General features: G+C 48.7%; 1 protein-coding gene across 2 annotated transcripts; it reads right to left on the reverse strand.

The window, feature by feature from the left end:
• Positions 1–1104: 1104 nt before the first annotated feature.
• On the reverse strand, positions 1105–23029 carry CLEC17A (C-type lectin domain containing 17A). 2 transcript variants are annotated; one of them, XM_073016858.1, is made up of 13 exons: positions 22941–23029; positions 22710–22787; positions 18000–18077; positions 15565–15597; positions 15432–15482; positions 15314–15355; positions 14802–14843; positions 11301–11438; positions 11153–11215; positions 8577–8672; positions 8210–8361; positions 3438–3547; positions 1105–2424 (listed from the first exon to the last, which is right to left on the reverse strand). In XM_073016858.1, exons 1-13 carry the CDS (start codon positions 22981–22983, stop codon positions 2292–2294), a joined length of 1059 nt encoding a protein of 352 aa, XP_072872959.1. In that variant the 5' UTR covers positions 22984–23029; the 3' UTR covers positions 1105–2291. The 2 variants fall into 2 exon arrangements, with proteins under 2 accessions (XP_072872959.1, XP_072872960.1); XM_073016859.1 differs by lacking the exon at positions 18000–18077.
• Positions 23030–24416: the final 1387 nt, after the last annotated feature.

Here is a 24416-nt window from a genome sequence, read left to right on the forward strand (position 1 = left end):
AGCCTGGGCGGTGGAAGTTGCAATGAGCTGAGATCACACCACTGCATTCCAGCCTGAGTGACAGAGCGAGACCCTGTCTCAAAAAAAAAAAAAGAAGAGGAGGAGGAGATTAGGACCCAGACACAGAGGGAGAACCAGGTGAAGACACAGGGGGAAGAGGATGATCTACAAGCCAAGACAGGAGGCCTCAGAAGAAACTAACCCTGACAACACCTTGATCTTGGACATCCAGCCTCCAGAACTGTGAGAAAATGCATTCTGTTGCTGAAGCCACCCAGTCTATGGTCCTTTGTTATGGCATCCCCAGCAAACTAACACACAGTAGACAAGGAACACCCAACAAAGTGGCATTTTGAGAAGCACTAACATTGCAAGAGCTAATAGCCCGAGAAAGTCCACACAGAAGTAAAGTGAATTTTTATTTTTATTTATTTATTTATTTATTTATTTATTTAATTTATTTATTTATTTATTTTTGTGAGATGGAGTCTTGCTGTGTCACCCAGGCTGGAGTGCAGTGGTGCGATCTCGGCTCACTGCAACCTCCGCCTCCTGGGTTCAAGCAATTCTCGTGCCTTGGCCTCCTGAGTAGCTGGGATTACAGGCACATGCCACCATTCCCAGCTAATTTTTTTGTATTTTTAGTAGAGACAGGGTTTTACCATGTTGGCCAGGCCGGTCTCGAACTCCTGACCTCAGGTGATCTGCCCACCTCAGTCTCCCAAAGTGCTGGGATTACAGGCGTGAGCCACTGTGCCCGGCAAATAAAGTGAACTATATCATCAAAGACGTTACAACCCACAGACAGCTCAAGGGCACATGTTGGCGGATATGTCCAGCGTTGTCCTGTTTGGATATGACCAGGTTATGGCCTGCCTGGCCACACGATGTAGGGGTCTTGCTTTTCAGCTGGTATGCCTTTCTAGAAGTTCCATGGACCAGCCAGGTATGAGGGTGAATGCCGGTAGTCCCAGCTACTTGGGAGGCTGAGGCGGGAGGATCACTCGAGCCCAGGAGACAGAGGAGGCAGTGAGCTATAATCGTGCCACTGCATTCCAGCCTGGGTGGCAGAATGAGACCCTGTCTCAAAAAAAAAAAAAAAAAAAAAAAAAAAAAGGATAGAATTTCCATGGGCCCAGTCTTCTGGCACAGGTCTGATTCTGCCACTTAGCTTGTGCAAACCTTACCCAAGACATTGAGAAAGTTGCTGGTCCAAAATACTTTTGATAGTTTCTGGGTTATTTGTGCTGTTTGAGACCAGGAAGGAAGCAGTGTCTGCAGAGGACAACATGGGGTAAGTCTAGAAGCTCTCCTGTCTTCTCTGCTGATGTTCTGTAATTTTTAGGTTTGTAATTTGCAAAGATGGCGGGGACTACATGAGGCCAGTCCCTTTAATGTATTTCTGTGCAAGGCAGATCTAGAGGTCTAGCTCTAAGGGAAATTTTGCTGTCACCACTTTCAAAGCTTTCATTTAAAAAAAAAAGGAAAAGATGGGGAAAGTAAAAATAAAAATAAAAATATCGGCCAGGTGTGGTGACACATGCCTGTGATTCCAGCACTTTGGGAGGCCGAGGCAGAAGGATTGCTTGATCCCAGGAGTTTGAGACCAGCCTGGGCAACAGAGTGAGACCTCATCTCTATAATAATAATAATAATTTTGAGCCAGGCACAGTGGCTCACACCTGTAATTCTAACAATTTGGGAGGCCCAAGTAGGAGGATCAATTGAGGCCAGGAGTTTGAGACTGGCCTGGGCAACATAGTGGGACTCCCTCTCTTTAAACACTACAAAAAATTGGCCAGGCATGGTGGTGGTGCGCATGTGTAGTCCCAGCTACTCAGGAGGCTGAGATGGGAGGATGGCCTGAGCCCAGAAGTTTGAGGCTGCAGAAAAAGGAGCCCAGTCCCAGCTCTTTGTGGTTCAGAGGCGCCAGGATATTTCATCCCAGGTTCAATACCAGCCCCAGGGTCTTCAGGGCTAGTATCACTTCCCAAGGGTCATGATCAGGAATTTGGTGAAGATCCGTTCAACCCCAGAACTGGGAGACCTCCCACCACCAAGCTCTGAGCGTCCTCCCAGCTCACCATCTACTAGCACAAGCCCAAGTCTTCACTCTAGAGGCAGCCTGACTTGCATCCCTGGGAATTTGCTGCATCCAGGGTGCCAATCCTGCGTGGGGCACATCTGTGTCCACTCATGAAGAGGCAAGGCCGTCCATGAAAGGGCAGGAGAGTCTCATCTCAAAGAGTGAGGGACGCTTGAATATGGACCCCCCAGCCTCGATCTGGGCTTCAACAGGAACATTTCCGCTCGCAAATCCAATACGTAGTTTTGTAGCAAGACAGATCATTCCAGGTGCCATCTTTGTTCATGGCAGCACAGTCCTCATTGTAGATGTTATTGGGTTCCTCTGGCTCCCAGAAGCTGGATGGAGGAAAAAGTGGGCAGAGGGACGGGGATCTTTAGGGGTGGTGAAACTCTTCTGTATAATACCGTAACGATGCATACCTGGCACTACGTATTTGTCAAAACCCGTGTTAAGCAGCGCGCGGAGGTTTACACCTGTGATCAATTTCTGAATCTGGTCAGTTTCTGTCTTGTCTTCCAAAGACTCTTTCCTTTACAACCTCCCAACCCAACCTTCCCAACCTTCTAAGAATTGTTTAGATCATGTAGGGTCTTGCTTAAAGCAGGGCCTGATTCAGGAACTCGAGCGTGTAGGATTTATTAAAGGATGTTCTTAGGAGAGAGGTGAGGGAAGCCAGATGGAATGGGGAAGGAATTGAGCAGGAGCATGGACTCAGATGACTCTAGCCTCAGCCCGACCCCAGCGGAGACCCCTGGGATGTGAACAGCACCAGGGTCATCCCAATTTGTCACAAGGGGTCCAGGCTTCTCTTAGGCTGTCACTGGTTGTGAGCTGACCCCAGTGGAGTTGGGTAACATCTTAGGTGAGCAGGCTCCCATTCAGCTGAGAACAGCTTTCCAGAAATGGCACTCCTGTGAGCCTTTAGCAGCCAATGTTCCACCAGGTGCGGTGGTTCACACCTGTAATCCCAGCACTTTGGGAGGCCGAGGCAGGCGGATCGCTTGAGGTTAGGAGATCGAGACCAGCCTGACCAATATGGTGAAACCCCGTCTCTACTAAAACTACAAAAATTAGCTGAGTGTGGTGGTGGGCAGCTGCAATCCCAGCTACTCGGGAGTCTGAGGCAGAGAATTCCTTGAACCCAGGAGGCGGAGCTTGTAGTGAGCCGAGATCATGCCACTGCACTCCAGCCTGGGTGACAGAGCAAGACTCCCTCCATCTCAAAACAAAGAAAAAGAAAAGAAACAGCTCCTGACTCCTTCAACCATGTACTCCATCACCTTCTCCCCTCCCCATGGTCAGGTCCCACAGAGGAAGCAGAGAGACCCCAGGAAACCCGAGCACTTGCCTTAACGTCACAGGAGACCCATCCAGCCACCTCCAGTCCCCTTCTTGCCCCCTGTCATTCAGCCCCAGCCAGTACACCCGTGGAGAGCCGTGAGCCTTGGCCACAAAATTCTGCAAATACAAACTCCATTCAGACAGCCATTCCTCTGCATGACCCTCAGGGTGAGGACCTGCCCTCTACCCCATCCCACACATTTAGGGCTTGGGAACGTCACCTCCCACAACCCGTCCCCATCCCCATGGTATGCAGAACAGGATCAATGTCTTCCTCCTACTGTAGCGTGTGTAGTGGGAATAATCGTGCTACTTTTTCTCATGCAACCTGTGAACTGCTCTGTGCCTCAGTTTCCTCACCTGTAAAATGGGTTAACAGTAGCTATCTCCTGGTAGTGTTGTGAGGATTTTTTTTTTTTTTTTTTTTTGAGACGGAGTCTTGCTGTCACCCAGGGTGAAATGCAGTGATGGGCTCTCAGCTCACTGCAGCCTCCGCCTCCTGGGTTCAAGAGATTCTCCTGCCTCAGCCTCCCGAGTAGCTGGGATTATAGCTACCAGGCCCACCAGGCCCAGCTAACTGTTGTATTTTTTAGTAGAGGTGGGGTTTCGCCATGTTGGCCAGGCTGATCTCAAACACTTGCCCTCAGTTGATTCACCTGCCTCAGCCTCCCAAAGTGCTGGAATTACAGGCGTGAGCCACCACACCCGGCCTAATTTTTTTTTTTTTTTTTTTTTCTGAGACAAAGTCTCACTCTGTCAACCAGACTGGAGTGCAGTGGTGCAATTATGGCTCACTGCATGTCCCAAAAGTCACTGTAAGTCTCCCAAAGAGCTAGCATTACAGGCATGGCCTCATACTGTGACGTCTTAGTATTTAGCATTATAACATTTAAGTGACATTTTTAGCAATAGTAACTGATGTTTTTTGGTTTCTCTTGCACTTTTGTGACACTCCATAGCCTTAATCTGCATCCAAACAGCACAGAAGTTCATTGTTCCAGGAAAAGAAAGAAGGAAGATGGAAAGTAGGTTTCCTGGCTTTGATATTTCAAAAGGCCAGGCCTTTGACAAACACTGCCTCATACCCGTAATCCCAGCGCTTAAGCCAAGGAGGGAGGATCGCTTGAGCCTAGGAGTTTGAGACTAGCCTGGGCAACATACTGAGACCCCCCATCTCTACAAAAATTTGTAAAAATTAGCCATACATGGTAGTGCGTGTCTATAGTCCCAGCTACTCAGGAGGCTGAGGTGGGAGGATCCCTTATGCCCAAGAGTTCAAGGCTGCAGTGAGCTATGAATGCACCACTGCACTCCAGCCTGGGCAGCAGAGCCAGACCCTCTCCCAAAAAAAATCAAAATCCCAGGCCTTTGGAAGAAAAGAAAGGACTTATGACAAAGATAAAAGATAGGGAAGAAAATATAGTTAGAAGCAACTCCTCTCCAGGCAAACTAATTTATGGCGAAAGAAACTAGACTGGTGGTTGCAAGTGGCGGCAGGGAAGGATTAACTAGAAAAAGGATATTAAAAAGCTTTCTAGGGTGGTGGAAAGATTATAAATATTGGTTAGTTTGACAGTTACACAGGCGTATGCATTTGTCAAAGTTCACTGAACATACACCAAAGACCTGCACATTTTACTGTATGCAAATCACATCTAACTCACCCAACTTACCACCAAACCAAGATTTCTTAAAATGTGGAGAGGTGGCCAGGCACGGTGGCTCACGCCTGTAATCCCAGCACTTAGAGAGGCGGAGGCGGGTGGATTACCTGAGGTCAGGAGTTGGAGACCAGCCTGGCCAACATGGCAAAATCCCATCTCTACTAAAAATACAAAAATTATCCAGGCCTGGTGGCATGCCTGTAATCCCAGCTACTCGGGAGGCTGAGACAGGAGAATTGCTTGAAACCGAAAAGCGGAGGTTGCAGTGAGCCGAGATCACGACAGTGCACTCCAGCCTGGGCAAGAAAACACGAAATCCCATCTCAAAAAAAAAAAAAAGTGGGGAGGTCAAAGCACTGGGATTACAGGCGTGAGCCACCACGCCTGGACCATTTTAGACTTTTTGACTGCCCTATGGTATCAGTATCAGTTAGCTAATGAGGTTAGGAAAACTTATGATTTTATAGTTTATCTGGCAATTGTTGCTGCACGGGTGTGAGTAACACTCATCCCAGCTTTCCACATCCTGGAATTATTTGTGCTTTAAGAATTTTTTACTATAATCTATTTCATGTGTTCTACTATAAGCAATGCCAATTGATATTTGCTTTTATTTACTTGCAGTTTTGATTTCTTCTTTAACCCAAAGTTATCTAGTGACTTTTAAAAAAAAAAAAATTTTTTTTTTGGAGACAGGGTCTTGCTTTGTCTCCTATACTGAAATGCAGTGGCATGATCCCAGCTCACTGCACCCTCTGCCTCCCGGGTTCAAGCGATTTTCCTGCCTCAGCCTCCTGAGTAGCTGAGATTACAGCCGCGCTCCACCATACCCAGCTCATTTTTGTATTTTTAGTAGACAGGAGGTTTCACCATGTTGGCCAGGCTGGTCTCGAACTCCTGACCTCAGGTGATCTGCCCACCTCGGCCTCTCAAACTGCTGGGATTATAGTGTGAGCCACTGCAGCTGGCTGACTTTAAACATTTTTAAGGTGATTGAAATTTTTGTAAAAGAAAATATTTCTGTCGTTATAGCATTGTGGTCAAAGAATGTGGGCAATAAAATTTCTGCTTTGAGGGAAAAAAAAAATGTGGGGAGGTAAGGTCACCATGGGAAGGAAATAATGAATGTGTAGACATGGAAGGCCCCTGAGAGAAGAATCTGGCATCTCATTTCCGGTGAGCATCAGGTCATGGTAAAAACCCCAGATGGGCTTGGAGACTAAAAAGCAGAAGGGGCCTGGGCACTATTTCCTGGGTAAAGCCCCAGGGAGGTGTCAGAAAATCAGAGAGCGGAAAGGGCTTCCTGTCCCATCAGATTAGATGGAGGCTTAGAAGGCCTCACAATGTCTTAGACCCCAGAATGGGGTAGGAGGAGCAGAAAGATCTCTTGTGCCCAAGAACAGCAGAAAAAGACCTCCAGGCCCAAAGGCTTTGCTGATGGAAGAGTGGGATGCCTCGGGGGCAGCCTAGGTGGTCCAAAGACTGAGCCCCAGAAAATCAGAAGACTGTTTAACATTTAGAGAGTCCTTGCTATTTCTAGGCGCCAAAATCAGAACAGTTTAAGAAGAGGGAACTCATATGTCTTGGTCATCTCTGGATCCCCAATATGTAGAATAGTCTCTAGCACATAGTAGGTGCTCAGGAAATGTTGGTTGACTTAATGAATTAAGAAGTGAGCTATGGACTAGGCATGGTGGCTCATGCCTATAATACCAACACTTCGGGAGGTCAATCAAGAGAGGCAGATCACTTGAGATCATTAACTAGAGAGCGACCTGGCCAACATGATGATACTCTAACTCTACTAAAAAAAAAAAAAAAAAAATACAAAACTTAGTTGGGAGTGGTGGCATGTGACTATAGTCCCAGTTACTTGGGAGGCTAAAGCAGGAGGATCACCTGAACCTGGGAGGTAGAGGCTGCAGTGAGCCAAGATCATGCCACTGCACTCCAACCTGGGCAACAGAACAAGACTCCATCTCAAAAAAAAAGTGAACTATGCTACTTTGCGCAAATTGTCTCATTGGATTCTTATCACGACTCACTGAAGCAAGTATTATCATTATGCCCGTTTTGCAGATGAGAAAACTGAGGCACAGAAAGGTTAAATAACCTTCCCAGGATCATTCAGTCTGTAGATGTCCCAGTAGATATCAGTTTGGAGTAAAGACAATAAAGACCCGATGTGTGCTTCCCTCCACCTTGACCCCATAAAAGCTGTCCCCATTTAGAAGTAAATTGGCGGACCCCAATTGACTGAGAGTAAATGTACACCAGTCTAGTAGAATGAAAACTCAAGAGAGAAACTAAAATGAGTAATTTAAAGGAAATTTAGTTGCATTTCTTGTGAAACTGAGTTAGGGAATATGATTTGTACCTGCCTCATTTACATTACCTAATTTAATTTCTTCAAAAGCCCTGTTTTGGCCGGGCACAGTGGCTCATGCCTGTAATCCCAGTACTTTGGGAGGCCGAGGCGGGTGGATCACCTGAGGTCAGGAGTTCAAGATCAACCTGGCCAACATGGAGAAACCCCATCTCTACTAATAATACAAAAGTTAGCCAGGCGTGGTGGCGCACACCTGCAATCCCAGCTACTCAGGAGGCTGACGCACGAGAATTGCTTGAACCCAGGAGGCGGAGGTTGCAGTGAGCCGAGATTGTGCCACTGCACTCCAGCCTGGGTGACAGAGTGAGACTCTATCTCAAAAAAAAAAAGAAAGAAAGAACCTCTTCTGACTGACATACTAATTTATAGGTTGTCCTGAGGATTGCACGTGTTAATGAATGTAAGATGTAAAATATTTGGAATACAACCTGAAACACAGAAAGTGCTACCTAACAGATATTCATTGTTGTATTTTCATGTTAGAGATAAAACTGAAACTTGAAACCTACAGTGAAATCAACACAATCAGAATTCGAACTCAAAAAACAAAGCATGTCTTCTTAACCTCTGCATGATACTATCTTAGGAAGAGCTTGCGGTTAAAGTTTTAGTAACTGAAAAGTATTTCTAATTTCTTGCCATCCGGGGAAGGGAGGGATGTGTGCACCCTGGAAGAGAAGCGGGCTGTCCCTGAATGTTCTCAAAGGTTCCGTGGGAACAACTCACGTGCTCAGCAAAGCTATTGATGATGACCAAGTGAGAGTAATTCTCCTGGCAGAACATCCGGGCTTCATCCCATGACTTGGTGATTGGGGAGAAGTAATAACACTTGCCCTCAAAGGGCAGCCAGCCTTCAGGACAGGTAACTCGGCGGCAGCCTGGGAACCAGAAAGAATGCTGTCAGGATGGCCCCAGAACCTGAGCCATGTACATAGTATGCCATGTACAATTGTGCAGGCTGTACACTGCTCAACTCCAGCAGGGAGACACCATTCGCATAGATTGCACTGAGAGTCACTTCACAATGGAGTGATATAATGCGCCAGTTCTGCCATGCCCCCCATCCCTGGGCAATTCCCCAAGTCTCACTCACCTAATAAGCCCCGAAGTTCCACCAAGGACTGGTTGGTGTCAGCTCTTACACGGTCAATGTCATGCTTCAGGCCAGCTAGCCCTGACATGCCAGTCACTGTCAGAAGGGATAGGCCTGAGGGTTAGAGATTCAAAACCCACCCTACCCATCCACCACGTACTGCAGACACATCGGAGAGAGAAGCAAGGTTTGCTCTCCCCACTATGTCCACATTCCAGTGGGTCATGCTTGCGCCCAAAAACCACATGTACGGTGCTTAGAATCCGAGAATGGCTCAGAGGAGGGATCAATCCCGGGGATGTGGGGAAGAGAAGGGGTGGTGGGCACCCTGGAGGAAGTGGGTTTTAAAGGAAGAAAGTTATTCGATAACTGTGAGGTAAGGAACAGGCATATTAGGCAGGGACTATCTTAAAAGCAAAGATGCAGGCTGCCCGCGGTAGCTCACACCTGTAATCTCAGCACTTCGGGAGGCCGAGGTGGGCAGATCATTTGAGGTCAAGAGTTCAAGACCAGCCTGGCCAACATGGTAAAACCCCATCTCTACTAAAAATACAAAAATTAGCCGGGCATGGTGGTGCATGCCTGTAATCCCAGCTACTCAGGAGGCTGAGGCAGGAGAATCACGTGAACACCGAAGGCAGAGGTTGCAGTGAGCCGAGATCACAACCCTGTGCTCCAGCCTGAGCGACAGAGCCAGACTTCGTCTCAAAAAAAAAAAAGCAAAGATACAGAGGCAAGTATGTTGTGGTAACCTGGCAAAGCCTATAAGAGTGAAGGGAAAACTCAGAAAAGCTTGAGATCAAAGTAGAATGAGCTCGGATGCCTGGATCCTTTATTTTATTTTTTTAGACAGAGTCCTGCTCTATCCCACAGGCTGGAGTGCAGTGATGCAATCGTGGTTCACTGCAGCCTCGACATCTTGGGCTCAAGTGATTCTCCCACCTCAGCCTCCTGAGTAGCTAGGACTACAGGTACACGACATCATGACTGGCTAATTTTTTTTTAATTTTTTGTAGAAACAGGGTCTTGCTAGGCCGGGTGCAGTGGCTCATACCCACAATCCCAGAACTTTGGGAGGCTGACGCAGATGGATCACCTGAGGCCAGGAGTTCGAGACCAGCCTAGCCAATAGGGTGAAACCCCATCTCTACTAAAAGTACAAAAGATTAGCCGGGAGTGGTGGCAAATGCCTATAATCTGAGCTACTCAGGAGGCTGAGGCAGGAGAATCACTTGAACCTGGGAGGGGGAGGTTGAAGTGAGCCGAGATCGCATCGCTGTACTCCATCCTGGGTAACAAGAGCAAAACTCTGTCAAAAGAAAAAAGAAAGAGAGAAAGAAAGCAAGAGTGCAAGAAAGTAACAAGGAAAGAAGGAAGGAAAGAAGGGAGGGAGGGAGGGAGGGAGGGAGGGAGGAAAGAAAGAAAGAAAGAAAGAAAGAAAGAAAGAAAGAAAGAAAGAAAGAAAGAAAGAAAGAAAGAAAGAAAGAGAAAGAAAGAAAAGAAAAGAAAGAAAGTTGGCCATCCAAAGTGCTAGGATTACAGACATGAGCCACTGTGCCCAACCTAGTATGTGGATCCTTGAATGCCAAGCTAAAGGTTTCACCTTGGACTCTGGACAATGAGAAGCCATTGATGGGATTTGAGCTTGCTTGTTATGAAGCACAGGGTGAGGCAGTGTGGAATGGAGAAATATTCAGACTTCAGCAGTCATGATGAAAGCCATGGTCAGAAGATTCTTCTGTAATTAATGTGTGTGTTATCACTACTCCCCCCATGAACTCTTCCCTTTTTCAATACTCCCTAGCTCAGTAGCTGGTCCTTCAGTTGGACAAAACGGAAACACAGGTTTTAGGCCAGGCACAGAACACTTCAGGAGGCTGAGGCAGGAGAAACACTTGAGGTCGCGAGTTTGAAACCAGCTTAGTCAACATAGTGAAACCTCTTCTTTAGAAAAAAAAAAAAAAATTAAAAATCAGCCGGGTGTGATGGCACGCGCCTGCGTCCCAGCTACTCAAGAGGCTGAGGCAGGAGGATCTCTTGCGTGCGATCATGGCTCATGATCAACCTCAAGCTCCCTGATTCAAGAGATGCTCCCACTTCAGCCTCTTGAGCAGCTGGGATGACAAGCACACACCACACACCACCACACCCTGCTAATTTTTTTTAGAGATGAGGTCTTGCTGTATTGCCCAGGCTGGTCTTCAACTTCTGGCCTCAAGCAATCCTCCTGCCTCAGCCTCCAAAAGTGCTAGGATTACAGGCATGTGCCACTGCCCCTGGCCCAGTGTGTATTTTATAGTTAGAGCACATCTCCATTTGGACTGGCCACATTTCAAGTGTTCAACAACCACATGTGGTTTGTAGCCACCATATTGGATGGTGGAGGTCTAGACACATATACACATGCACACTTCACAGGGACGGGGACTGTGTCTGACATGCTTACCATTTTACCCCCCTGGTACCTAGCACAGTGCCCAGCAAAGATGGGGATGAGGTTGGATTTTGGAGTTGGAGCTGAGGATTGGGTTAGGGCTCAATAGGAGTGGCATGAAGGAATGACTGAAAGTACTCACTATTTGCTCGCCACGTCATCTGCTGAAAGCTTAACATTCTCAGTTCTTCCATCAACTTCTGGTCTATGAAGACGAGTCCACATTGAGCCCAGATCCTCCTGTGCTCCCTCCCCAATCTCTCCCCATGTCCCATCATGGCCCTACTCACATTTAATCACGGTCACAGTGAGACCCAGGCAGCCCAGGAACAAGGAAGTCACCACCATCAGACACAGGTACATCATCCACCTCTTCTGGCAGCAGCCAGGACCTTCAGACATCTGATTGAGCCAGGGCGCTGGAGTTGCTGGGGAGTGGGCATGGGGACAAAGAAACTAATACTGGGGCTTCAGAGAGTGAGGAAGAGACTCTTAAGTCTTTCTCCAAGAGCAGGGGGCAGAAGTCTGTAGTCATGACTGTTTCAGCAGACAAGGTCAGCAAGAGAGGGTTAGGGAGAGTGAACCCTGGGGAGGCTCAGGATCTTTTTGATGCATTTACTGTGCGCTAAGCATCATGTTGCATCCTTCTCTTTTTCCTTCTTGAAACAAAGTTTCGCTCTGTCTTCCAGGCTGGAGGGCAGCGGCGCAGTTACAGCTCACTGCAACCTCTAACCCCTGGGCTCAGGCAATCCTCCCACCTCAGCCTCTCAAGTAGCTGGGTCTATAGGTGTGTACCATTAGGCCCAGCTAATTTATTTTATTTTTTTGTAGAGATGGGGATCTCGCCATGTTGCCCAGGCTGGTCTTGAACTCCTGGCATCAAGAGATCCTCCCTGTTTCAGCCTCCCAAAGTGCTGGGATTACAGGCGTAAGCCACTGTGCCCAACCTACATCCTTCTTATCTTATTGGAGTCTCATCCTTATGATGCAGGTTATAAGTATTATCTCCATTTTGCAAGTGAGTAAACTGAGGTTTCGTGAGGTTAGGCATGACTTGGACACAGCTTTGTTCTTCATATCTACGATGCATCATCTTCTACTCTCCAGAAGCCCTTGCCCAAGTTGCTCCTGGGTCAGGGAAGCTTGTGGACCACGGCTTCTAGAGCAGAGAACATTTCCCATATCATATGCAAGCAGACATCTGAGTTTCTGGAGATTTGGCCTAGACTCGGAAAGGAGCAGCTTCTTTTTTTCTTTTTTAACACGGTCATCACTGACACCACCACTACCTCCACCACCGCCACCATTATCACTCCCAACAACACCATCACCACCTCCATTACCACCATCATCTCTACCAACAACACCATCAGTACCTCCATCATCACCACCATCATCACTACCAACACCATCACTATCTCCACCATCACCACGATCATCACTACCAACATCGTCACTACCTCCACCATCACCACCATCACTACCAACAGCATGATCACTACTTCCGCCATCACCACCATCATCACTACCAACAGCACCATCACTATCTCCAACATCACCACCATCATCACTATCAACAACATCACTACCTCCACCATCACCACCATCATCACTACCTCCACCATCACCACAATCATCACTACCAACATCATCACTACCTCCACCATCACCACCATCATCACTACTGACATCATCACTACCAACACCACCATCACTACCTCCACCACCACCATCATCACTACCAACACCACCATCACTACCTCCACCAACACCACCATCATCACTACTGACATCATCAGTACCTCCACCATCACCACCATCATCACTACCAACAACACCATCACTACCTCTACCGTCACCACCATCACTACCAACATCATCACTACCTCCGCCATCACCACCATCATCACTATTGACATCATCACTACGTCCGCCGTCACCTCCATCGTGACTACCACCACATCATTACCAACAACACCATCACTACCTCCACCACCACCATCATCACTACCAACAAGATAATCACTACCTCCACCATCACCACCATCATCACTACCAACATCATCACTACCTTCACCATCACCACCATCATCACTACCAACATCACTACCTCCACCATCACCATCATCATTACCTCCACCATCACCACCATCATCACTACCAACATCATCACTACCTCCACCATCACCACCATCATCACTACCAGCAACACCATCACTACCTCCACTGTCACCACCATCATCACTACCAACAACACCATCACTACCTCCACCATCACCAACATCATCACTACCAACAACACCATCACTACCTCCACCGTCACCACCATTATCACTACCAACAACACCATCACTACCTCCACCGCCACCACCATCATCACTACCAACATCATCACTACCCCCACCGTCACCACCATCATCACTACCAGCAACACCATCACTACCTCCACCGTCACCACCATCATCACTACCAACAACACCATCACTACCTCCACCGTCACCACCATTATCACTACCAACAACACCATCACTACCTCCACCGTCACCACCATCATCACTACCAACAACATCATCACTACCTCCACAGTCACCACCATCATCACTACCAACATCATCACTACCTCTGCCGTCACCACCATCATCACTACCAACATCATCACTACTTCCACCATCACCATCATCACTACCAAAAAGACCATCACTACCTCCACCATCACCACCATCATCACTACCAACACCATCACTACCTCCACCATCACCACCATCATCACTACCAACATCATCACTACCTCCACCACCACCATCATCAGTACCAACAACACCATCACTACCTTCACCATCACCACCACCATCCCACTAACACTATCACTACCTCCATCATCACCACCACCAACCCACTAACACCATCACTACCTCCATCATCACCACCACCACCATCACCAACAACACCATCACTATCTCCACCCACCATCACCACCCTAACACTATCTCACTACCATTATCAATATTAACAGCACCATCACCACCTCCACCATTACCATCATCATCACTACCAACAGCACTGTCATCACCAACACCATCACTGCCTTCACCATCACCATCATCATCACCAACAACATTGTCATTGTCAACAATACCATCACTTACTTCTACCATCATCACCAACACCATCACCACCAACACCATCACTACCACCACTATCAGCATCACCATCCCACTAACACCATCACTGCCTTCACTATCACCACCACCATCACCAACAACATCATCACTACCTCTACCCCCCATCACCACCATATCACTGTCTCTACCATCATTACCATCATCAATACCAACAACACCATCACCATCTCCACCATCACCACCATCATTAGTATCTCCACCATCACCATGAGCACTCAACAATGCCATCACTACCTCTACCATCATTACTACCACCAACCATCCTCTTCCTTTCCATCATCTCCTTCTTCATCCTTCCATCACAATCACCAACAGAACCATAAGTACCATCATCATTATTAAAAACAAAACAACCACATAACTCTGGTCCTCAGAAGGACAAAAAAGAAAACATGTTTGCAAACTCTGATGTCAAAGAATGGCTTTCTCACTTAGAGCAGCGCCCACTGGAGTAACTCAGAACAGTGCAGCAGGTCCTGAAGGAGCAACTTCTTAAAGGAGAAGTTCCTCTGACTCAGGGTCTCACTGTAGAGTCATAGGTCTCGATCAGATACACTAGCCACTGTCAGAAGGGAAATGGGAGGACATTTGCAGGGGATAATAACTTACCGGCCAGGGATGGCTGCAATGGAGAAGGCTCAAGATGCACAGCTGGGAGAAAGGGGGAGAGAGGTTTATTCAGAAGATGCCAAAAGACTCTGTCTTCCAAGATCAACAACCTCTGCTCTGTTCTCTGGTGAGAATTTAGGGGGCTGGTTGGGGGCAGTGGCTCATGCTGTAATTCCAGCAGTTTGGGAGGCCGAGGCGGGTGGATCACCTGAGGTCAGGAGTTCAAGACCAGCCTGGATAACATGGCAAAACCCTGTCTCTACTAAACATACAAAACTTAGTCAGGTGGTTCGTGTCTGTAGTCTTAGCTACTCGGGAGGTTGAAGCAAGAGAATCACTTGAACCCAGGAGGCAGAGGTTGCAGTGGGCCAGGATCGTGCCACTGCACTCCAGTCTGGATGACAAAGCGAGACTCTGTCTCAAAATAAATAAATAAATAAAAATTGGGGAATTGAAAGGAAACATCCAGGTATCCCCTCTTAAGCATCTTAAAGGGTCTTCCCACTGCTCACCCAGTTGAGGAGGTGGACAGGTGACAGAGACGAGGTCCAGTCCTAGAAGAGATGAGAAAGTCATTTCAAGAAGGGCTTCAGCCAGGTGAGCAGGAAAACCCCAGCCCTCAGCACTCACCTGTCATGTTCCGGGGCTTGCAAGGAAGTGGGGGTTTCTCTGTTTCCTTTTCTGAGGAGGGAGGAATGGTTGCTGAGGCCCAGAGCAGGGCAAAGCCAGCTCTGGGTCTCCTACACTCCCAGCCCCAACTCACTTGCTCTTGGAGGTCTTGGTGGAGCACTTGAACCTGGAGAAGAGAAGCTCAGGGTGAGAGCTCGGCTGAGGATGGGAATGAGTCAAAAGGCAGTGATGGAAACAGGGTTAGGACTGCAGTGGAGGGTTGGAGATTGGGTTGGAGATGGGGTGGGACGTGAGAATGGAATTGGGATTAGGGATGGAGATAGGATTAAGCTAGGATGACCAACCAACCTGGATTGCCTGGTGTCTCCATTTTTTTTTTTTTTTTTTTCAGACGGAGTCTCTCTCTGTCTCCCAGGCTGGAGTGCAGTGGCGCAATCTCGGCTCACTGCAAGCTCCACTTCCCAGGTTCATGCCATTCTCCTGCCTCAGCCTCCCGAGTAACTGGGACTACAGGCGCCCGCCTAATTTTTTGTATGTTTAGTAGAGATGGGGTTTCACCGTGTTAGCCAGGATGGTCTCGATCTGACCTCATGATCTGCCCGCCACGGCCTCCCAAAGTGCTGCCATTATAAGCATGAGCCACCGTGCCTGGTCATTTTTTTTTTTCCCCCTTGAGATAGAGTCTTGCTTGCCCTGTTGCCCAGACTGGAGTGCGGTGGCGTGATCTCATCTCACTGCAACCTCTGCCCCCTGGGTTCAAGCAGTTCTGCCTCAGCCCCCCAAGTAGCCAGGATTACAGGCATATGCTACCACGCCCAGCTAACTTTTTTTTTTTTTTTTTTTTTTTTTGAGACAGAGTCTCGCTCTGTCGCCCAGGCTGGAGTGCAGTGGCGCAATCTCGGCTCACTGCAAGCTCCGCCTCCCAGGTTCACGCCATTCTCCTGCCTCAGCCTCCCGAGTAGCTGGGACTACAGGCGCCCGCCACTGTGCCCAGCTAATTTTTTTCTATTTTTTAGTAGAGACGGGGTTTCACCATGGTCTCGATCTCCTGACCTTGTGATCCGCCCGCCTCGGCCTCCCAAAGTGCTGGGATTACAGGCATGAGCCACCGCGCCCAGCCCAACTTTTTTATTTTTAATAGAGATGGGGTTCCACCATGTTGGCCAGGCTGGTCTCGAACTCCTGACCTCAAGTGATCCACTCACCTCAGTCTCCCAAAGTGCTGGGATTACAGGCATGAGCCACCGTGCCCAGCCATATATATATATATATTTTTTTAAAGATAGTGCCTTGCTCTGTCACCCAGACTGGAGTGCAGTGGTGCCATCATAGCTCACTGCACCCTTGAACTCCTGGGCTCTAGCAGTCCTATCACCTCGGCCTCCTGAGAAGCTGGAACAACAGGCACACATCCCACAACTGGCTAAATTTTTAATTTGAAAAAAAAAATGTTTTCATATAGCTGGGGGTTTCACTGTGTTACCCGGGATGGTCTCTTTTCTGGGGCTACATTGATTCTCCCACCTTGGCTTCCCAGAGTGCTAGAATTACAAGCATGAGCCACTCCTCCTGGCCCAAACCTCCACTTTTCTCTTTCTTTTTTCTTTGGTAGAGATAGGCGTCTTGCTCTCTATTGCCCAGGCTGGTCTGGAACTCCTGGACCCCAGTGAACTCATGGCCAAGTGATCCTCCCACCTTGGCCTCCCAAAGCAGTGGGACTACAGACACACACCATTGCAACCAGCCCAAACCTCCACTTTTACATCCTCTGATCAGACTCTTGCTGAACCCTGCGCTATGCCTTGGGTTTATTGAGATCCCAGACTAATAAAGCCCTGGGCTTTGAGTGGTAATGAGAGGAGACTGAGGATCCCACAGTCCACTCCCAGTTTCTCAAGCACCAGCTTTTATGACTCAGGGACTTTGTACCCCACAATTCTTTCCTGTGCTTCTCTACTTCAGAAATGTCTACTCGGCAGGGCGTGGTGGCTCATGCCTGTAATCCCAGCACTTTGGGATGCCGAGATGGGCGGATCACCTGAGGTCAGGAGTTCGAGGCCAGCCTGACCAATATGGTGAAATCCCATCTCTACTAAAAATACAAAACTTAGGCATGCATGGTGGCGGGCACCTGTAATCCCAGCTAATCAGGAGACTGAGGCAGAAGAATCGCTTGAACCCAGGAGGCAAGGTTGCAGTGAGCGGAGATTGTGCCACTGAACTCCAGCCTGGGCAACAGAGTGAAACTCCATCTCAAAAAAAAAAGAAACGTCTACTCATCCCTCAAGTCCCACCCCAAAGTCCCTTCCTCTAGTTGAGTCCGCAGTCCCCCTAGGATTTTGCCAGTCTCCTGACCCCTCCTTTCTCAGCAATGCTCAATAAGGCTGTGTCCAAAACTGCCTCCCCCATCAGACTAGTAGATCCTCCTGGCAGGGTGTGGGTTCCACGGTGTCCGGCATGGGCTGGGTAGAGAGGAGACTGACTGTGTGTCTACAATGCCCAGCCAATGTCCCCTGAAGACCCTGTTCCCTGTATTCCCCCACGTCACACTCCAAAAAGTCCTCTTACCTGGCTTGGGAGGAAGGTCCTTGTAGGGAGGTGTTGAGTTCTCATAGTCATCATCATCCTCCTCCTCCTTCATGGTCCCTTCCAGGGGAAGGGCAAGTTAGAGCCCAGCCATTCCCTCCTCCCTCCATCCCTCAAGCCCTGGTCTCTGCCTCCACTGCCCCATGATGGGAATTCTGTACCCTGGGTCCTGACCACACCTGGGCCCCAGCCCCAGCCCGGCCGGGGCCTTACCTGGTGGGTCCGGACACCCAGCGATAGTATGCAGGTTGTACATGGCTACAGTTAACACCAAGAACATGGCAAGTGGCAGCCAGGTTTGTCCCTCCTATTCAGGTGTCTAAGGCATCTGTCTGTTTCCCTCTCCTTTCAAAGTCAAGTACACGCAAATCCATCTTGGGGGAAGCCCCCAGACCTCACACACACACACACACACACACACACACACCTGTCTCCAGAGTTTGGATTCACACATAGAAGAAACAATGGGCCAGGTGTGATGGCTCACATCTGTAATCCCAGCACTTTGGGAGGCTGAGGCAGGCAGGTCGCCTGAGGTTGGGAGTTCAAGATAAGCCTGGGCAACCAACGTGGTGAAACCTCGTCTCTACCAAAAATACAAAAACTAGCCTGGCGTGGTGGTGCACGCCTGTAATCCCAGCTACCTATGAGGCTGAGGCAGGTGAATCACTTGAACCCAGGAGGCAGAGGTTGCAGTGAGCTGAGATTGTACCACTGCACTCCAGCCTGAGTGACAGAGTGAGATTCTGTCTCAAAAAAAGAGAGGAAGAAGAAACAATGACAATAACCCCCCTTGCAGTGAGCTGAGATAGTGCCACTGCACTCCAGCCTGGGCAACAGAGTGAGATTCTATTGAAGAAGAAGGAGGGGGAGGAGGAGGAGGAGGAGGAGCAATGACAACAGCCACCCCCTCCCCACTCCCCACTCCCAGTTGAGCTCCCCTATAGAGCACCAAGTCCTGGGTGGAAGAGATGGATAAGCTTCTTCCTTCAATCTAGACCAGAGACACAATAAACCAGTAAAGAGACATAGAAATAAGCTGGGCGCAGTGGCTCATGCCCATAATCCCAGCATTTTGGGAGGCCAAGGCAGGAGGATTGCTTGAGGCTAGGAGTTCAAGACCAGCTTGGCCAACATAGCAAGACCCTATCTCTGTTAAAAAAAAAAAAAAAAGAAAAAAGAAAAAAAAAGAAAAAACCATCCAGGCATGGTGGTGCACACCTGTAGTCCCAGCTATCAGGACACTGACGTGGGAGGATTGCTTGAGCTTAGGAGGTTTACGCAGCAGTGAGCCATGATTGCACTACTACACTCCCACCTGGGCAACAGAGGGAGATCCCACTCTTAAAAAAAGAAAAGAAAAGAAAAGAGGCTGGGCGCAGTAGCTCACGCCTGTAATCTCAGCACTTTGGGAGGCCGAGGCAGGCAGATCACCTGAGGTCAGGAGTTCGAGACCAGCCTGACCAACACGGAGAAACCTCATCTTTTCTAAAAATACAAAATTATCAGGGCACGGTGGCGCATGCCTATAATCCCCGCTGCCAGGGAGACTGAGTCAGAAGAATCACTTGAACCTGGGAGGCGGAGGTTGCGATGAGCCGAGATTGCACCATTGCACTCCGGCCTGGGCAGCAAGAGTGAAACTCCATCTAAAAAAAAATAATAATTGTAAAGAAATTAAGAAACATTAAAATATGTTTTTATATAGACTAAGTATTATTGCTCTAAACCTAATAAAACGGAGCAATGGGATAGGATAAAAGCTAACATAGAGAGGTAGTCAGCAAGTACCTCCTGGAAGTGGTAACATTTGTAACAAGATGTTAAGGGGATAGGTGCTAAGTATTCCCCCACATTCCAGGGTGAAGTACCAGCAGAGCACTGGGTCAGTTATTTATGGCTGTGTAAACAATTACCCCAAAACGTAGTGACTTTAAACAACCATAAGCATTTATTATCTCACAGTTTGTGTGGTTCAGGAATCTGAGAGCAGCTTAGCTGGGTAGTTCTAGCTTGAGATCTCTTGTGTGATTGTAGTCAAGACGTTGCCTGGGACTGCAAGTCATCTATCTGCAGGCTTGACTGGGGCTAGGGGATCTGCTTCCAAGATGATGCACTCACATGGCTGTTGGTGGGAGGCCTCAGTTCCTTGCCCTGTGAGCCTCTCCAAAGGGATGATTGGGCATCTTCACAACACGGCAGAGGCAAAGATAGAAGCCACCATGCTTCTATGATCTACCCTCACGACTCGCAAGGGATGGTCTCCGCTATACAGTATTCTGTTGATCACACGGACCAGCTCTGAGTCATTGTGGGAAGAGACTACACAAGGGCATGAATACGAGAATGTAAGGGTCATGGGGAACCCATCTTGACTATCACAGTCATCTCTGCAGAACTTACAGCACCTGAGAGTCGTATGAGCCATATATGCAGACCCTGAGCTTCACATGAGGCTTTACAGAGAGTGGCTCATGCCTGTAACCCCAGCTACTCGGGAGGTTGTAGTAGGAGGATTGCTTGGACCTAAGAGCTCAAGGCTGCAGTGAGCTATGATTGCACCACTGCAGGGCAGCCTGGGTGACAAGCAAGACCCTGTCTCAAAAAATTTTTTTAAAAAATTCTCTGGTTTCCTCTCATAAAACTAATGCGCAGACAATTCACAGTTCTCTGTGTGTCTCTTTGAGGGTTTGATTGAAAGGAGAAGGGAAGGAAGGGGATGGAGGGGATTTCAAAACACAAAAACACAGTTGAGTTTGAGGACGGGGATGAAGATGAGGTGGGGTTTGGATTAGCATTGGAGTTGGGATGGGGTGGGATGGGATGGAAGATGGGTTGGGGACAGGGGTGGATATGGGTAAGGTCACGATGTGGTTAGAATGATGAACAGAATCCTTGCCAGGTTTGGGAATGGGGAAGGAGTCGAGGCTGGGCTGCAGTAGAGAGGGTGATGAAGATGGATTGGAGAGTGGATGCGAGGTTGCATGTGGAGGTGAGGACAGGACTGTGCTTTTGGAGGAGACGTGGCCCTGAAGAAGGGAGTGGGATTGGTTGGTCATATATGTAGACCCAGGGCTTGAGGGTCACATTAGGACCATAAATTGGAGATGAGGCAGTGAAACAACACAGCCCAGTTCACCTCCTACCTCACGCAAGTCCCATCATATTTCTGGACCTCCCAGGTGGCCCTACTCTGGACCCAGAGATGAGGGATATACAGCCTTAGCCCTCACAGAATGGCCCCTGTCTAAGGTCACCTGGACCAGACTATCAGCATATCCCACGGATTTTGTGTTTTGGGCCCCCGGGATCTCTCACGGCCTCAGGGTCCCTGGTGGCAGTAAACCCTGGAAAACCTCAACAACCTCCAGTTTCATTTTCTTTTCTTTTTTTAGAAGTGGGGTCTCGCTATGCTGCCCAAGCTGGAGTGCAGCGGCTACTCACAGGAGCAGTCGCACTACTGATCAGCTCAGTAGTGTCCAGCTGCTCCATTTCCAACCTGGAAACCCCTCCTCAGACACCTTAGGCAACCTAGTGGTCCCCACCTCCCAAAACGTCACCATATTGATGCCAAACTTAGTGCAGATGCCCGATCACATAGTTCACAATAGCCTAGAACTCCTGGGCTCAAGCCATCCTCCTGACTCAGCCTCCCAAGTAGCTGGGACTACAGACGTGTGCCACCACACATGGCCCAAACCTCTACTTTTTTTTTTTTTTTTTTTTTTTTTTTTGGCAGAGACAGGGTCTTGCTATGTTGCCCCAGCTGGTCTCAAACTCCTGTCCTCAAATGATCTCCTGCCTTGGCCTCCCAAAGTATCGAGACTACAGACGCACACCACTGCAGCTGGCCCAAACCTCCACTTTTACAACCACTTAGACTCTTGTTGAACCCTGTGCCATGCCTTGGGTTTGAGATCCAAGTCTAAATAAAATCTGGGCTTTGGGTGGAAAGGTGAGGAGATTGGGAGCCCACAGTCCACTCCCAGTTTCTCAAGCACCAGTTTTTGTGACTCAGGGACTTTGCCCCCAACATTTCTCTCCTGGACTTCTCTTCTTAAGAAATGTCTACTCATCCCTCAAGTCTCACCTCAAAATCCCTTCCTCTAATTGAGCCCTCAATCCCCCAAGGATTTGGCCAGTCTCCTGACCCTTCCTCTCTCAGCCCTGCTCACCAAGACTGTGCCCAAACCTGCCTCTGCCATCAGACTGACAGGTCCTCCTGGGCAGGGTGTGGGTTCCACAGTGCCCAGCATGGGCTGGGTACAGAGGAGACCGTATATCTACAATGCCCAGCCAATGCCCCCTGGAGACCCTTTTCTCTGCATTCCCCCAGGTCATGCTTCAAAAAGTCCTCTTACGGCCGGGCGCGGTGGCTCAAGCCTGTAATCCCAGCACTTTGGGAGGCCGAGACGGGCGGATCACGAGGTCAGGAGATCAAGACCATCCTGGCTAACCCGGTGAAACCCCGTCTCTACTAAAAAATACAAAAAATCTAGCCAGGCGAGGTGGCGGGCGCCTGTAGTCCCAGCTACTCGGGAGGCTGAGGCAGGAGAATGGCGTGAACCCGCGAGGCGGAGCTTGCAGTGAGCTGAGATCCGGCCACTGCACTCCAGCCTGGGCGACAGAGCGAAACTCCGCCTCAAAAAAAATAAATAAATAAAAATTTAAAAAAAAAAAAAGTCCTCTTACCTGGCTTGGGAGGAAGGTCCTTGTAGGCAGGCGCTGAGTTCTCATAGTCATCATCCTCCTCCTCCTCCTCCATGGTCCCTTCCAGGGAAAAGGCAAGTCAGCGCCCAGCCATTCCCTCCTCCCTTCATCCCTCAAGCCCTGGTCTCTGCCTCAGCTGCCCCATGGTGGGGATTCTGTACCCTGGGTCCTGATCACACCTGGGCCCCAGCCCCTGCCTGGCCGGGGCTTTACCTGGTGGGTCCGGACACCCAGTGATGGAATACAGCTTATGCATGTCTAACACAAGGAACCTGACAAGTGGCAGCCAGGGTTTGGCAACCTCTGTCCCCTGTCTCTCCTACTCAGGCATCTGGGGGCTCTCTCAGTTCCCTTTTCCTTTCAAAGTCAAATACATGCAAATTCATCTTGACAGGAAGCCCTCAGACATCACACGTGCTCACCCAAACACACACACACACACAGAGCCTTTCTCCCCACTTTGGATTCACACACAGAAGAACAATGACAACTGACCTGGCGTGGTGGCTCACGCCTGGAATCCCAGCACCTTTGGAGACTGAGGTGGGTGGATCACTTAAGGCCAGGAGTTTGACACCAGCTTGGCCAAGATGGTGAAACCCCATCTCTACTAAAAATACAAAAATTAGCCAGGCATGGTGGCAGGTGCCTGTAATCCCAGCTACTCAGGAGGCTGAGGCAGGAGAATCGCTTGAACCCGGGAGGTAGAGGTTGCAGTGAGCCGAGATCACATCATTGCACACCAGCCTGGGCAAAAAGAATGAAACTCCATCTCAAAAAAATAAAATAATCCATATAAACTAATCCATTTCTGGCTGGGTGAGGTGGCTCACGCCCGTAATCCCAACACTTTAGGAGGCTGAAACGGTGGATCACTTGAGGTCAGGCATTCGAAACCAGCCTGGCCAACCTGATGAAACCCTATCCCTACTAAAAATACAAAAAAAAAAAAAAAAAGAATAGCTGGGCGTGATGGTGGGCACTTGTAATCCCAGCCGGCACCTGTAATCCCAGCTACTCGGGTGGCTGAGGCAGGAGAATTGCTTGAACCAGGGAGACAGAGGTTGCAGTGAGCCAAGATCTTGCCACTGCATTCTAGCCTGGGCCAAAGAGCAAGACTCTATCTCAAAATAGTAATAATAATAATCCATTTCCATTGTTCTGAGTCACTCAATGTATGGGAAATTTTTTAGAGTCACTATAGGAAACTAATATGTACCCCAAGGGACAAGACCCCAATTTTCCTTTGTAGGGGTTTTTACTAAAAGTAAGAGGAAATGCAACTCAAATTGGCTTCAACAACAATGAACATTCATCAGGCCCATGGGGAGCATTAGGTTGAGTTTCCATAACTGAGACTCAGAACAACAGTGTCTCAAACAAAACAGAATGTATTTCTTACCTGACAGGCTCACTATAAGCAAGTGAGGGTCTCCACAAATAGAAAAACCTTCCCCCGCACCGCACATGGGCAATGGGGTAGCCCCGGTCTTCATTGAGGCAGGAAGGCGGCAGCAGATTAACCTCCCTTTCCATTCAAAGCTGACTGCAGCCGCTGGGCTTTCCCCTGTTACATGGCCTGATGTCATAGAGCCTTCCCAACCTGTAGGAGGGCAAATATGACTGTACCCGTTCTAGAGATGGGAAAATGGAGGCCTGTCTGAGAAGGAAGAAAGAGCCCGTCTGTTT

Source organism: Chlorocebus sabaeus, chromosome 6, assembly GCF_047675955.1.
Source record: "Chlorocebus sabaeus isolate Y175 chromosome 6, mChlSab1.0.hap1, whole genome shotgun sequence".
Taxonomy (NCBI): Eukaryota; Metazoa; Chordata; class Mammalia; order Primates; family Cercopithecidae; genus Chlorocebus; species Chlorocebus sabaeus.